Raw genomic sequence first — 13,929 nt, 5'->3', positions numbered from 1 at the left:
AGGTCCAAAACTGAGAGTGCAAAGTGCAGAACTGCGCATGGGGCTAGGAATAGGAAGCCAGCCATCTCCACCCCCGCCCCAAAGTGTCTGCACTGTCTCCAAGACATACAGATGGCGGGCAGTCACTTGGCCTGGTCTCTAATACTCCATTTCTCCTCCGTCCTGGCACAGGGTGGGAGGGAAGTTTCCTGTCCCTGGGGGTCAGAAGGGCCCTATAACTTGTTTTTCTCAGTTAAACATGAGCAGGCGGGATGTGTGTGACTTCCTGGCAGAAACTCTAGGAGCCGCCCTTCAGGAAGGCAGGCATCCTGATGGAACACGGCCCCTCCCACACTGACAGAGGTGCAGGCTGGGAAAGCCCAGATAAACCAAGTCCCCGGTGGTCATAAGGTGGCGGCTTCCTCACCTCCCTTGGTTTAGAATAGGAGCTCGGTGAAGGCGGGGTCCAGTCTCATTCCAGCCCAGCTGTGAAGCACAGCTGTGGGCCCCCAGGGTGTGCATCTTGGGGTTACTGGGGAGAGCGGGGGCCTTCAGTTTGCACAAGGCACTGAGTCAGCCTCAGGATGTTCAGGGAATGTGACCAACATGGTTCCATCCTCAGGACACTAACCTTCTAGTTGGGTGAGGCTGGTGATAAACTAGGAAGTTACTAAAGGAATGTGATCCTGTTAGAGAGATGGTGATGGTGTAAGCAGGTAGGGTAGGGGGCCCAGCAGATAGAGAACCAGGCCTGGCTTCCTTGACATGAAAAGGCCATTTTTAGCCTAAGCCATTTTGCGATCTAAGCCTGGGTCACAATGCTAGACCTTGAATAGGTCACAGTAATTACTGAGCTTAAGGGGACAAAAGAATGCAGAAAAAAAAACTGTTATCAGGCAAAAGAAATAACAGTAGAAAGATAATCTATCAGCTGTAAAGACTCCGGTTACGTTTCAGTGGTAAAGATCAGCCTGAAGCCTCAACCACCAGATCACATGGAATCTAAGGCAGGACAATGTTGACCCTTCTGACCCTCGTGACTTCAGTCAACCAAAGCTCAGACTCTGTAGACTTCCCAAGCCCCCTCACGAATATGCATGTAGCTTAAAACTTCCCCAGTTGTGCTGTTCGAGGAGGCACTGCTTTTGAAAGGTCCCTGGTGTTCTTACTTGCTGCAGGTAATAAATCCATCCTTCTCCGGCTCTTTGCCTTGGTTGCATCTTTTGGCTTACACCTACCAAGAAGTCAACCCAGATTTTGGGTAACACTGGGAAAGAAATCAAAGGGCTTCATGTGACAGAGACTGAACAGCTACTTTGGCTAGGGTGTCACGTAGGAGGGGGCCACATGACAGGCACCAGGGAGGCAGGGACAGGTGCAGACCTGCAGGCAGGAATAAGCTTGGTGCATTCAAGAAAAAGAGACAGAGAGCAGTGTGACTTGAGCACCGAGAAAGGAGCGTATGGGAGGGACAAGGACGGAGAGGCAGGAGCAGCCAGACTGTACAGGACCGAGGCAGGGAAGAGTGAACACAGCGGAGACGCTGGGAGGGCAAGAAAGGGCAATCCGGGAAGGTTTCCCGGAGGAGGCTGCCTGGAGACACGTTTTAGTAGGAGATGAGAGAAGGCGGGCCAAACCTCCGGGTCTGGGTTTTGTCACTTCTTGGTAGTGTGGCTTTAAGCAAGTGCTTAACGTCCTAGCCTCATGTTCCTCCTCCGTGAAATGCGACGAATGACAGCCACCCTGCAGGGCTGCCGCGACGCGGAGGGTGCGCAGCACCGCGGTGGCCGTGGCCGCGTGGGCAGGTGCACGGCGTACGCGCCGGGGTGGGGCTTGTCCCCCGGACCAGAGGTCACCAGGCCTGCGGCCGCAGCGGAGGCTACTACCCGGGCGCTCGCCTGCCAGCGGCGGGAGTGAGGACGGAGGGGCCGAGCTGGTGGCGGACAGCCGCGGACACGGAAAAGTAGGCGTCCCCAGCCTCGGCCTTCGTCTGACCCCCTTCCGGGTGAGACTGCCGCTTTCCGTCTCTTCGCTGCCCGCGCGATGTCCCTTTAAGAGGTCGGCCGGCAGCCCCGCCCCCTGGGCATCTGATTGGCCCCTCACGCTGCGAGCGCCCTCTTTTCGGCGTTGCCCCCTTCCTATAGGTCGCTGCGGGCTGGGGGCGGGCCTGCGCGCCGCGAGTAGGGACGGTGGCTGTTTTGCAGTTTTGGCGGAACGAAAAGGACTCGCCAGCCTTCCGGGTCGCCGCTGCCGGGAAGGGCCGCGCGGAGTCGGGCCCGACCGCGTCTCCCTCCCTGCCCGCCCTGTCTGCGGGGGACGGCCGCGGGCGCCTCTTGCGCGACGATCCCCTGCCCGGCCCGGGCGCTGGAGTCCGAGTCCCGCGGCCTTGCGGGGTCCGCGCCCGGCGGCGGATGGGCGGCCGGGGCCTCAGGTAAGGAGGGGACCCTCCCTCTTGCTCCAGCTGCGGGAGCGGATCCCGGGAACCCTCGACCCGCCTGCCCGCTCCTGCAGCCCGAAGCGACCCTCCCTCCCAGATGCAGGCTGGAGGCGCAGAGGGCCGGGGTCCTGGTGTCCTGGGTCGGCCGGGCTTGCGGACTCTGCACTTGAGGTTGTGCAGGAATACGTCCCTGCGAGTGGCCCGAGCCCCATCTACAGGCCGCCTCCGCCTCCGCGGGGCCCAAGGGGGTGGGGGTGGGGGTGGGGGGACACTGGAAAGGGGAGCGCAGTGACCTGACCTCGCTGAGCAGGACGGAAGGGTCTGTGGGGTTCCCCACTCACCAGAAGGGCTCGGCTGCATTCTGCGGAACATTCATCTATCCACTCCCAACAGTTTGTGGTTCCAGGAGACTGGGTCATGAGCACGCCTGGGCCAGACAGCCCACAAACACAAACACACAGCGAGGACCCCTTCAAACACACACAGGGGTGGTCAAGGAGGGCTCCTCGGAGGAAGTGGCCTGAATGGTGAGACAAGGCTGGGGAAGAGCAGGCACAAAGGCCCTGAGGTAGAAATAGCACAGTAGCTTGAACAAGATGAAAGATGAGCTGCAGAGTGGAAGGGCATCAGCAGGGCAGCAGGCAGGGGGCAGATCAGGTTGGGCCTTGAAGGCCTAGGGGAGGGCCCACCGCTGGCCTTCCCCCTGGGGGCTTCTGGCAGTGTCCCTCTCCCCCTATCCCTAAGGCTGAAGGATAAGGGGTTAGCCTCTGACCTAGGGAGGTTTCCTCATCCTGTTTTGGTTCCAGAGTTTTCAAGCTCAGCAACCAGCTCACGCCGGAAGCACTGAGGGGTGCTTCAGCAGCAGGCCCTCCTCTGCTCAGGGCTGTCTGTTTACCCCAGGTTCCCCGGCCAGTGGCTGGGCCAGGCGTGGTCAGCCCCACTGCACAGATGAGAGACCAGAAAGCAGAGGCCCAGAGAGGGGAAGGCCCTCCTTGTCCAGGGGCTTGCACGGGTCCAGCACGCATGATCCTAGCCAAGTTGGCATCCTGCCTGCAGGCTGGCCACAGAGGGAGGGAGGTGGAGGCCCCACTGTGGGCGGTGGGTGGGAAGGTGGCCTCTGGAATGTTAGTGAGGTCAGGAGAGTCCCTCCCAGGTGGAGGAAACAGTCTGCCCCAGTTTCCCTGGTCCCGGAGGTAGGCCTGGGGCTGCCCCAGGACACTCGGCATCCCAGGAACTCCCCCTCTGAGAATCTCCTTCCCCATCCCTGTGGCTTGGGCTTCATGCCTTCCTCCCCTGCCCTCAGCCTGCCCTCCCACTGTCCTCTCCTTCCTGAGCCTGCAGACCCCTTACTTTGTCACTGCCCGGGCTTCTGCCCACAAGGCCAGGAGCTCACCCGTGGTCCAGGGAGGAGAATATGGAGCCACAGACCTAACCCCTCCCAACCGCTTCTCCCTCCAGCATATGGGGCAGTAACAGTGCCCTCTCTTCTGGGCCGGTGTGGCGGCTCAGTAGGCTACCTGGGGAAAGCCCTGGGCCCTGTCTGCACAAAGGAAGGGGGTGCTGTGGTATTTTTCTCACTGCTTCCGTTATTTTACAAGCCTTGACACACAGTGGCAATTCTGGTGCCGCTGCAGTTTGTGGTCTGGAGGCCCACAGAGCAGCAGTGCCAGTGGGGAGGGCCTCAGGGATGCGAACCCTCAGCCCCACACCCGGCCCTGTCCCCCCTAAACGTGCTGTTACCAGCATGTGACTCTGGATCCAGCCCCAGGCCCCCAGCTACAGGTGGAGAAACTGAGGCGTGAGAAGGGCCCCTGGCAAGTTGCCAATTAGGGGCCTAGGCTACAGGCCTGGCAGGTGGCTGCCCAGCCCTGGGCTTTGTTCAGGGCGATGATGTAAGTACCGCTCTCTCAGGGTGGCAGGGCCCGTGAGCATCAGTGCTCTCTGCTGTTATTATGGAATTAGCAGGAGTCTGGCGAAGGGAGAGCAGCTGACACTCCTTCCTCACCTCAGACTCTAGAGCAAGTGGGCCTGGACCCCCATGAACCAAATCCTCCCCCCAGCCCCACAGACCCTCTTCTGGGAAGAAAAGCAGCAGTTACCTTTGTGTGTGTGTCCTTTTGTAGACCACGCACTTCCCTGGTCTTGTTTGAGCCTTACAGCAACCTTGTTAGGTAGGTGTTATTTTCCTGTGCCATTCAGGGAGGGGAAATGACTCACCCAAGGTCACACGAAGTACTTGGCAGAGCCAGAAGCACAACCAAGGTCTGCCCAGCTCCGAGTCAAACTGGCTTAAGCAGAAAAGGGAATTTGTTAGATTTTATAACTGAAAAATCTGGCCTGGGGGTGGGGTGGGGTGGAGTGGGGTGGATGCTGACTTCAGGTGTGGCTGGATCCAGGGGCTCATGGGAGGAGCTATTTCCAGGATCTATTTCCATCTGTCTCTCACCTGTGTTCCTGTGTTGGCTTTATTTCCATGTGGGACTCCAATGTGCACATTCCCTGGAGTCGTGGAGGGGTGGAGTCAGCTGTACCCAAACCTTGTGGTTGCAGACTGGGGGTGCTGAGGTTCCCCCACAGGAAAGTGGGGTGCTGGACAGGTGAAGCGAAGAGAAGCCCCCCTAACCCCTGACCTCACTCGTCCACACTGGCTTCTCCGGCTTCCTCGTGGCTGCTTGGCCTGTACCCCAGCTCTGTTCCTGCCAGGGCTGCTTGAGACTCGGTCCTTGACCAGAGCCACTGCTGGGCTGCTGGGACCAGCAGTTTGCTCCACAGAGAGTGGGGAGCGGAGGAGGGGGCCGTGTAATCTGTCTTGCAACTCACAGTCACTTCTCAGTCACTGTCTCAGGCCACTGGCAGCTGTGAGCATCCTGCCCAGGGTGGTGGGTGGTCAGCAGGGGTGCAGGAGGCCACCGTCTGGGCATTGCACATCAGCAGCCACACAGAGGTGCAGAGGAGAGGCCTTAGTCCTTGAGGGTGTCTGCCTTTTCTCAGGAGACCCCCCCCCACGGCACCCCACATGCTTGCCTGAACCAGTGACAGGGAGGAGAGCGGGGGCCCTGCTGGGGAAGGGGAGGGCTGTCCACATGCTGCAGGGCATCTGGCAGCCTGGACCCCGTCTCTGTGTCAGACGGGCACCCTGCACCCTGCTGAGGTGCCCGGTGCTGCTCCACACCCCTCTCCCCCCAAAATTGCTGGCTTACTGTAACTGAGACTCAGCTGGCACTGGGGAGGGTCCTCTGCCTGAACACAGGGCACCAAGGAGGGTCCTGCAACAAAGGAGCATCTTGTTAGCAAGGCAGAGAGCAGTGGTGCAGGGACACCATCCGCAGTGCCGGCCTCGCCACAGCAGAGCGCCCAGAGGCTCCCTGCTCTTCCCTCACCCCTGCATGTGTCTGTCCACCCATCCCACTGTCCCCTCCTCCCCAAGGGATCCCAGATCCCTCCCCTCCATTCCCACTGCCACCACCAGTCACTGTCCACAGTGGCCTGGCACTCCTCGGCCTCCCTGCTTCAGTGTGCTCTCCATGGCAGCCCCTCTGTGTGGGAGTGGCGCCCCGTCCCCCCACAATCACACTGCACTGAGTGAGACCGCGGTGCCAGTGCCAGTGGTCAGGCGTCCTGGGTTGACCTGCCCCGCCCCCATTCTCGTCTCTTCCAGGCTGCTTTTTGCCCTTTCAACAAGCCCAGACTGTTTCTGCCCCATGGCCTTTGCCTTCACTGCTGTCTTCACCCTGAGATGGTCTCTGTCCAGATTTCCCCCAGTACGGCTCCATTCAGTTATTTAGATCTCCTTTCAAGTGTCACCTTGTCTGACAACCTGGCCCTGATGAAACAAAGGCCAGGATATCAGGGTAGAAGATTACTTCTGTCTGCTACACGACTGTCTGTGTGTAAGCTGTCCAGGATGAGCCTGAAACCCAGACACCTTCTCTGTTACCGCTCTGTCATCCTCAGTGTGGGCTTGTGTCTTGTGGTCCAAGGTAGCTGCTGTTGCTCCCACCATCACATCCATATTCCAGCCAATGGAATTCTGTCTCACTCCTGTTTTCTCTTTAGCACTTATCTCTAGAAGTTTGCTTTCTAAGTATGGGTGTTGGTGCTGGCTGTCATCCTCCCCTCGGGGAATGGAGGCCCCGAGAGGGCAGGTGTGTCCCGGCATCTGGACCCGTCCTGGCTCACAGCCAGAGCTCGGCAAGGTCAGCGCTGGTAGAAAAGCCTGAGTGAGGGAACCGGACAGAGGCCAGCTTTTTCCCTTGGACCCAACTATGTGTCAGGTGTAGGTTCTCCTGTTTAATACTTTCTGTCGTTGGTGTGCCGTTGGGGACGTGATCCCAGAGCCAGGCAGAGGCCTGTTGCAGAGAAGGATGGAGAGTTCTGAGGCCCCAGGTCTCTGTCTACCTGCCTGGGGGTCGCCCCACCCTTTCTGAGGCACTGACATTCCCCAGCCCGGCCACGAGGGGAGCTGTCCTGCGGCCCCCGTGGCCCCCGCCTTGGGCCTGCTGCTGTTGGGGGGTTTGGGGGGATGGCAGTGGCAGCGGGGGCCTGGGTCCTGCTGCAGGTCCCTTCTGCCAGGAAAGGTGGGGCTGCCCCTGGCTGAACAGGAGACCCCTGCTCTCAGTGTGGGAATGGAACCCATCTTTTCCTTTTGTAAAACCCACACAGAAAAGGGCTGGAATCATAGGTGTGTGGCCCCACGAACTGCGGCACGTGTGCTCCCCAGGCCCCCGGAACTGGAGCCGGTGTGCCCTCCGCCCTCCCCAGTCTCTGCCGGACTCGGACCGCACGTCCACACCTGGCCTGCCCCGGCTCGCCATCCTGGCTGCCAGGCCCTCCATGTCACCCCCATGCAGGGCTTGATCTTTTTGTTTCTGGGCAGTGATCCACTGTTCCCGCGGATGCCACCATCGGTGTGGGTGTTCTGCTGACGGTGACACTTGGGCTGATCTGTGCCCGGGGCTGTCATGACCGTGCCTGGAAGTGGGGGCACCGGGTCACAAGGCCCAGTCTGTTCACAGTTTTAAATGCCAGCATGTGTTACGTCCTGCTGCTCGGCCCCGAGCTCCCCGCAGACAGGCTGCTGCTGTCAGTCAGTGCGGCCCCACTCCTCTGCCACTGCCCTGAGGACCCCGTGGCCCCAGAACCCACCTCAGCTGACCGGGGCGGCTCCCAGGGCCCCAACCCCAGCTCTCCTGTCCTCCAGGCTGGACTCCTGACCTCTCATTCTCAGTCACCTTGAAAACCCAGCCCTTCTGCCTCCCCTCCACTTGGAAATGTCCCGTGCCTCCTCCGGGCACAGGGCAGTGTCCCCTCCACTTGTGTCTGCCTTTCTAGGTGGCAGCAGAGGCGGGCAGGGCCGAAGGTCCCCCTGGGGTGTGCACGGTTCCTAGGCCTGCACCACCTCCCACGGCGGACCCTGTCCTTAACCCCGTTCCAGCGAGGACAAGGAGGTCAGGCTCCCTGAACCCAGCTCCTCGACCCTGCCCCCAGGACTGGAGGCGCTAGCTGGGCAGTGCCCAGTAGCACGTGCTGCTGTGCCTGGCATGCAGACTGTTCAGTCATTGAGGGCGGCCTTTATTGTTTGGGGTCACGAGACAGAGTCCAAGACAAAGGACTGGCCCCTGTCGGCTGAGTGGGTTGTGACGTGTGGGGGCCCCACACCCACCTCCCGCATGCTGGGTAGCGAGCCCGAGACCCAGAGGCCCAGGCCACACGGCCCCTGTGCCGCTGATGTGGTGGCTTTCACCCTGCAGGGCTGGCTGCTGGCGGGATGGGCATCCTGGAGGAGGAGGCTGGGCCCAATGGGAGCACAGCGCTGCCTCCGCCCCTGGCGCCCAACATCAGCGTGCCGCACGGCTGTCTGCTGCTGCTCTATGAGGACATCGGCACCTCGAGGTGAGGCGGGCTGGCTGTGGGAGAGGGACTTCCTGGGTCCGCATGCGTGTGTGTGAGAGAGAGAAAGAGAGAGAGACAGGTGGGGCGGGGGCAGACGCAACCTCACCAGTGAGCTGCCTTCTGTACCCACCTGCTAGGGTCCGGTACTGGGACCTTCTGCTGCTCATCCCCAATGTGCTCTTCTTCATCTTCCTGCTCTGGAAGCTTCCGTTTGCCCGGGCCAAGATTCGAGTCACCTCTAGCCCCATCTTCATCACCTTCTATATCCTGGTGAGTTCATTCCAGTTCAACAGAACACCCAACTCCAAGTGGCTTGAGCAAAAAAGGGAATGATAAACTGCCTCTGAATGAAAAACCAGCTTCAGGTATGGCTGGATCCAGAGGATTAATGTCATTAGGACTCTGTCTCTGCATCTCTGTTCTCTGGCCTTATCTCAGATGAAGGTTCCCCCGATGGTATCAAAGGCAGAAAAGAGCAGCCTGAGCTAACATCCTGCCTCCCCGCCAACTCCAGCAGAAGAGCACCTCTTTCCTGGTGGTGCAGTGTAGGCCTGGAATTCCCTCTGAGTGGCCCACCTTGGAGCCCCTGTTCATCCCCGAGCCAGTCACTGTGACTACCAGGGAAAGGGGCACTTTGGAGTTGGGAGGGTGGGGTCAGCTCAGCCAGACCATATGAACTGAGGGGGATGGTGGTCCCAGGAGGAAAACTGGGGAAGCCTCAATAGAGAAAAGGGGAATAGATGCTGGGTGGGGAAATGCCCACTGCATTCTGACACCCGGCTGTGCTGAATGACCTTGGGCCAGTGGCTTGGCCTCTCTGTGCCTCAGTGCCCCTCGGTGTGATGCCCACACAGAGCTCCAGCCCCGAGGGGCCTGGCACACGGTGGGCATGTGACCCGAGTGCTGTCAGCCTCCCTGAGGTTGGACACAGTTTTCAAGGCACAAAGGACAGAGTGTACAAGTCTGGGCCCTTTGGTTTTGTGTGTCAGAAAACTGAACTTAAGCTCAGAGAAGCCAGAGAGGAAGTACTGACAAAAACTGACAAGTCCCAGGCGTCAGGCATGGCGGGGTCACGGGGTGCTGTCTGTCTCCCTGCTGGCCTGGCGTCTCTCGGGCCCCGTCTCTGGCAGTCTCTGCCCTCCCCTCCCCGCAGCCTCCTTTCCCAGCGGCTGAGCTTCATGTCCTGGGTATGGCTTGCACTGGACTCCCTGGGGTCCCACGCCATCCCCAAACCAGAGGATTTGAATATGCTGTGTCCACCCCTGGGTCACAGGCCAGTCCCTGAAGCAGCAGTGGTGTGGCCAGCACCCCCCCATGTTATGGGGGAGCAATGGGAGAAGGAATGAGGCTGTTACCAGAGGAAGGGGATGCGTACCAGGCTGACAGCTAACAAGCACAGGCACTCTGCCACACCTGCGTCCTCCCTGTGTCCATCCTTCCTGAGGAGTCAAGGTCTCCTGCAGACGCAGGGTGTGGTGAGCAGGCCCAGAAGCCCCACCCTAGCCTCTCTCTTGCTCACCAGGTGTTCGTGGTGGCGCTGGTGGGCATTGCCCGGGCCGTGGTGTCCATGACGGTCAGCACCTCGGATGCTGCGACCGTTGCTGATAAGGTGGGGCCAGGCCTGCCACCAGGGTTCTGGGTGGTGGGGCGGGGCGACGGGCCCCAGGCTGACCCTCTGCCTGCTCTGTGTCCAGATCCTGTGGGAGATTACCCGCTTCTTCCTGTTGGCCATCGAGCTGAGCGTGGTCATCCTGGGCCTTGCCTTTGGTGCGTCTGCTGCTGGGGCCGGTGCTCCCTGCCCCTCCCTGGCTGGGGGCCATCCTGCCAAGGTCAGCTGGGCTGGCTCCCGCCGACTGAGCAGCATGTTTCTTCCAGGTCACCTGGAGAGCAAGTCGAGCATCAAGCGGGTGCTGGCCATCACCACGGTGCTGTCGCTGGCCTACTCAGTCACCCAGGTACGCAGGTGGGACAGGGCAGCCCCGGGGGCACCGGAGGCTGGGCATCCACTAACTTCTGGCTCAGGATCAGGGCTGAGTGCTTATCAGGTGCAGTGTCTTCAGCTGAATGCAGCTAAGGAATCGCCTGCCTGCTGGTTAACCTCGCAGGTTCTGGGCCTCCCCAATTCCGACTCAGTAGCGCAAACCTGCCGTTTCAGCAAGCAGCCCGCACAGGGAGCGCGTGGGTCTGCAAGCTATGCTGAAAGCCCTGCATCCGGAGCCCCCTTTCCTAGACTGTGGGCTGCCCCTCAGCCTCCCTGTTCTGGGTGCTGGAGCTGGGGACGGGCAGCGAATGGAGGGCCAGGTGGGAGCGGGGCCCTCCCCTGCCCACTGTAGGGCACACTGGAGATCCGGTAACCGGATGCCCACCTCTCGGCTGAGAACGAGCTGGGGGAGGGGGAGGGCAGGGAACGGAGGGTCAGGTGGGAGTGGGACTTGGTGCGGTGGGGAGCCCAGGTGGCAGGAGGAGCCAGTAAGACCCTCCCCTGCCCGCTGCAGGGCACACTGGAGATCCTGTACCCCGACGCCCACCTCTCGGCCGAGGACTTCAACATTTACGGGCACGGCGGCCGCCAGTTCTGGCTGGTCAGCTCCTGCTTCTTCTTCCTGGTGAGCTGCAGGTGGCCGGAGCCGTGGGACAGGGCCTGGCTGCCCTGCTAGCGGGCTTGGCCCCGGGCTGGAGCTCCCCTGCGTCCTGGTCAGCGCCGCGTGTCTCCGCAGGTCTACTCTCTGGTGGTCGTGCTCCCCAAGACCCCGCTGAAGGAGCGCATCTCCCTGCCCTGTGAGCGTCTGGGCACCGGAAGGGGCGCGGGGCCGGGCACAGGGCAGGCTGTTGGCCCGGGGGTGGCCTGGGGCCGACAGCCGCGGTCGGGCGGGGGAGGGGGCCAGCTGGGCCAGGGTGGGCGACACCGGGCAGGACCTCACGGCGCTCCCCCACCCCCACCCCCCCGCAGCGCGGAGGAGCTTCTACGTGTACGCGGGCATCCTGGCGCTGCTCAACCTGCTGCAGGGGCTGGGCAGCGCGCTGCTGTGCGCCGACGTCATCGAGGGGCTCTGGTACGTGGGCCGCGGGCGGGGCCGCTGGGGGGGGGCGGTACCGCTCAGCCTCGCCGCCCTGACCCGCCCCCTGCCCTCCCCGCAGCTGCGTGGACGCCACCACCTTCCTCTACTTCAGCTTCTTCGCGCCCCTCATCTACGTGGCCTTCCTGCGGGGTTTCTTCGGGTGAGTCCCCCCGCGACGCTCGGGACTGGGGAGCCACGGGCTGTGGGTCCAGGTCGCGCTGGCGCTTGGCCGCCTCCGCCTCCCGGCCGCGGGCGCCCCCGTGTGGCTGCTGTCGGGCGCCTTCTGCCGCTTGCGCATGCGCAGCCTCCGCTGCAGCATCCCGGGGCCGCTCAGGCTGGGCGGGAGCAGTGTGTACGTGCACGTGCGTGTGAACAGACACGTGCGCACACACAAGCGCCCATGCACAGACACGCTCATGTACACATGGATACACATATACATATACCTATATGTACACACAGATACACACTTAAATGCACATATATATGTGCACATACACACATGCAGGTACACACACATGAATTTGTACATCACTCCCATACAGACGTGTATTTGTTCATATAGATGTATATCCACACGGATGTGCATACACACATGCTCATGTATATACACGTAAGCACACGTGTGTATACACACATGCATTATACACGCAACCTACGTAGGCACATGCTCTGTTCCCACGAGTGGCCTGCTGACCTGCCCTGCACTTTTCATCTAAAGGGAGACCAGCCTGCCCCTGGGCGAGCAGCTGCCCCCCAGCACCTGCTCTGCTGGGTGTTATGTGGCCCCACGCACAAAGCCCAGAGCCCCCAAAGCTTGTATTCTCTGGGGGCGCCGGAGAGGGCAGCAGGGTTGGGGGGGTCCAGTGTCTGTTTGAGCGTGGGGTGCATTTTTGTGCAGTGTGTTCGGAGGCGTGTGTGTGAGATGGGGTTGAGGTTGGACCCCGGTCTCGGGTGTGGTGAATGCGGGCGTTTTGCCTCTACCCACCCTCCCCTGCCTGCCAGGTCTGGGTGGGCTGGGGGAAGGCCTTGGAGTGCAGTAAGAAGTGCTGGGTTGGACCCCCAACCCCGGTGCACATGATCTCCTGCCCACCACTTATCTCCCGGGCCTCTGGCTCCTTTTCGTAAATCAGAAGTGGAGCTCTCCCCGCCAGAGTCACCCTGAGGACGGCAGGCCTGAGAGCTGGGCTGAGGTCAGGGCCACTGTCCGCCCAGACCTCTGGACAGGTGCTGTTTCGGGCCACCATTCCCCAGGTCGGACCCCTCCCACCTGCCGTCCAGTGAGAGAGCAGTTGCTCCCCGGGATCCCACAGCCCAGAACGGGAGGGCCAGTTCCAAACAAGTCCCTTTGGACTCCAGAGTCCCAGCACCAACGGGGACCTCGCAAGGTGGACACTGGGCAGCCGTTAGCATGTTTCCTGCCATGTTTCACACGGCAGGGCTCCCCGCCCCTCTCTCACCACCAGCTCAGAGCCCAAGATCCTCTTCTCCTACAAATGCCAAGTGGATGAGACTGAGGAACCAGACATGCACCTGCCCCAGCCCTACGCTGTGGCCCGGCGGGAGGGCCTGGAGACGGCGGGGGCTGCCAGCACGCAGTTCGACTCGGCCAGTGGGGTGGCCTACCTGGACGACGTGGCTTCCATGCCCTGCCATGCTGGCAGCATCAACAGCACGGACAGCGAGCGCTGGAAGGCTATCAATGCCTAGTGTGGCTGCCCCGGCCTGAGGGTCTACTGGGGCCAGCGGAGGACGGGCTGGTGGGGGGCCCAGGAGCGCTGAGCGCCCGGCAGAGGAGGACGAGGGGATAGGACCGAGTGTGGGCGGGAGCCCTGTGTGGGCCTGTCCTGCCCTCGGCCACCCCTGCTCCAGCTGGGGGCCGCCTCCCCCTCCCACTGGCCCTTGCCCTGCTAGGTGACTTGGCCCAGACTCTGATGTCCCAGGGCTGGGTCTGGCTCTATTGGCCGAGGGCCCCTCTCTGCAGCCTGGGCCCCAAGGACTGGTCTGGCCCGCCCCCTCCCCAAAGCCCACTGCCGGGTGGGCTGAAGTGTGTATATTTTCTTGATCTATTTTCTAATAAAAAGGAAAAGGAGCAGAAGGAGCAGAAAGTGTTGACATGGAGGTGTGGGGAGACTGGGGCTGGGACCCGAGGGCCAGGGTGACTGCCCTGCAGGCTGAGCCCTGGGAGGCTCGGGGCTCCTGCGTTTGCTCCTGACCGGCTACTGGGGAGGTGGAGAGAGATCGGACCCCGCATCCCTGCCGGGGGCCCTGTCTGAGCGGGGAGCCGGGCGTGGGGAGAACTGGGGCTTCTGAGCACCGTGTCTCCACCCGGTGGTCCCACCCTTTCCCTGGGCCTCATGTTTCCTTCCCCCATCTCAGTAGCTGTGGAGTGAGGGTGAGAAGGCCTGCCGTGCGGGGATTTTTGTCTTAATTAGGACACAGCCAGTGTGGACAGCTGGCAGGTGCTGACGGAGCATAATGACCGCAGGGCAGATTTCAGTCTCTAGCTTGGTGCTCAGCACAGAGGGGGCCCCCTTAGAAGGCAGGGTGCCCGGGACGGAC

At 61.4% G+C, this 13,929-nt stretch overlaps 1 protein-coding gene across 1 annotated transcript; it reads left to right on the top strand.

Moving 5' to 3' along the window:
• The first annotated feature begins 1,719 nt into the window (after positions 1 to 1,719).
• Positions 1,720 to 13,465, top strand: TPRA1 (transmembrane protein adipocyte associated 1). The gene is made up of 12 exons (XM_064496158.1): positions 1,720 to 2,037; positions 2,184 to 2,410; positions 8,167 to 8,308; positions 8,446 to 8,578; positions 9,831 to 9,917; positions 10,003 to 10,075; positions 10,184 to 10,263; positions 10,804 to 10,914; positions 11,026 to 11,086; positions 11,259 to 11,361; positions 11,447 to 11,527; positions 12,834 to 13,465. The coding sequence occupies exons 3-12, from the start codon at positions 8,184 to 8,186 to the stop codon at positions 13,075 to 13,077; spliced, it is 1,098 nt and encodes a 365-aa protein (XP_064352228.1). The 5' UTR covers positions 1,720 to 2,037; positions 2,184 to 2,410; positions 8,167 to 8,183; the 3' UTR covers positions 13,078 to 13,465.
• The last annotated feature ends 464 nt before the right edge of the window (positions 13,466 to 13,929 follow it).

This window comes from Camelus dromedarius, chromosome 17, assembly GCF_036321535.1.
Source record: "Camelus dromedarius isolate mCamDro1 chromosome 17, mCamDro1.pat, whole genome shotgun sequence".
NCBI classification, from domain to species: domain Eukaryota; kingdom Metazoa; phylum Chordata; class Mammalia; order Artiodactyla; family Camelidae; genus Camelus; species Camelus dromedarius.
This window is presented reverse-complemented; position numbering and strand designations above follow the sequence as displayed.

Coding starts and splice junctions, on each gene's coding strand:
- TPRA1 (XM_064496158.1), top strand. CDS start 8,184: ATGGGCATCCTGGAGGAGGAGGCTGGGCCCAATGGGAGCACAGCGCTG. Junction 9,918..10,002: donor CTGCGACCGTTGCTGATAAG/GTGGGGCCAGGC, acceptor CTCTGTGTCCAG/ATCCTGTGGGAGATTACCCG. Junction 10,076..10,183: donor CATCCTGGGCCTTGCCTTTG/GTGCGTCTGCTG, acceptor TGTTTCTTCCAG/GTCACCTGGAGAGCAAGTCG.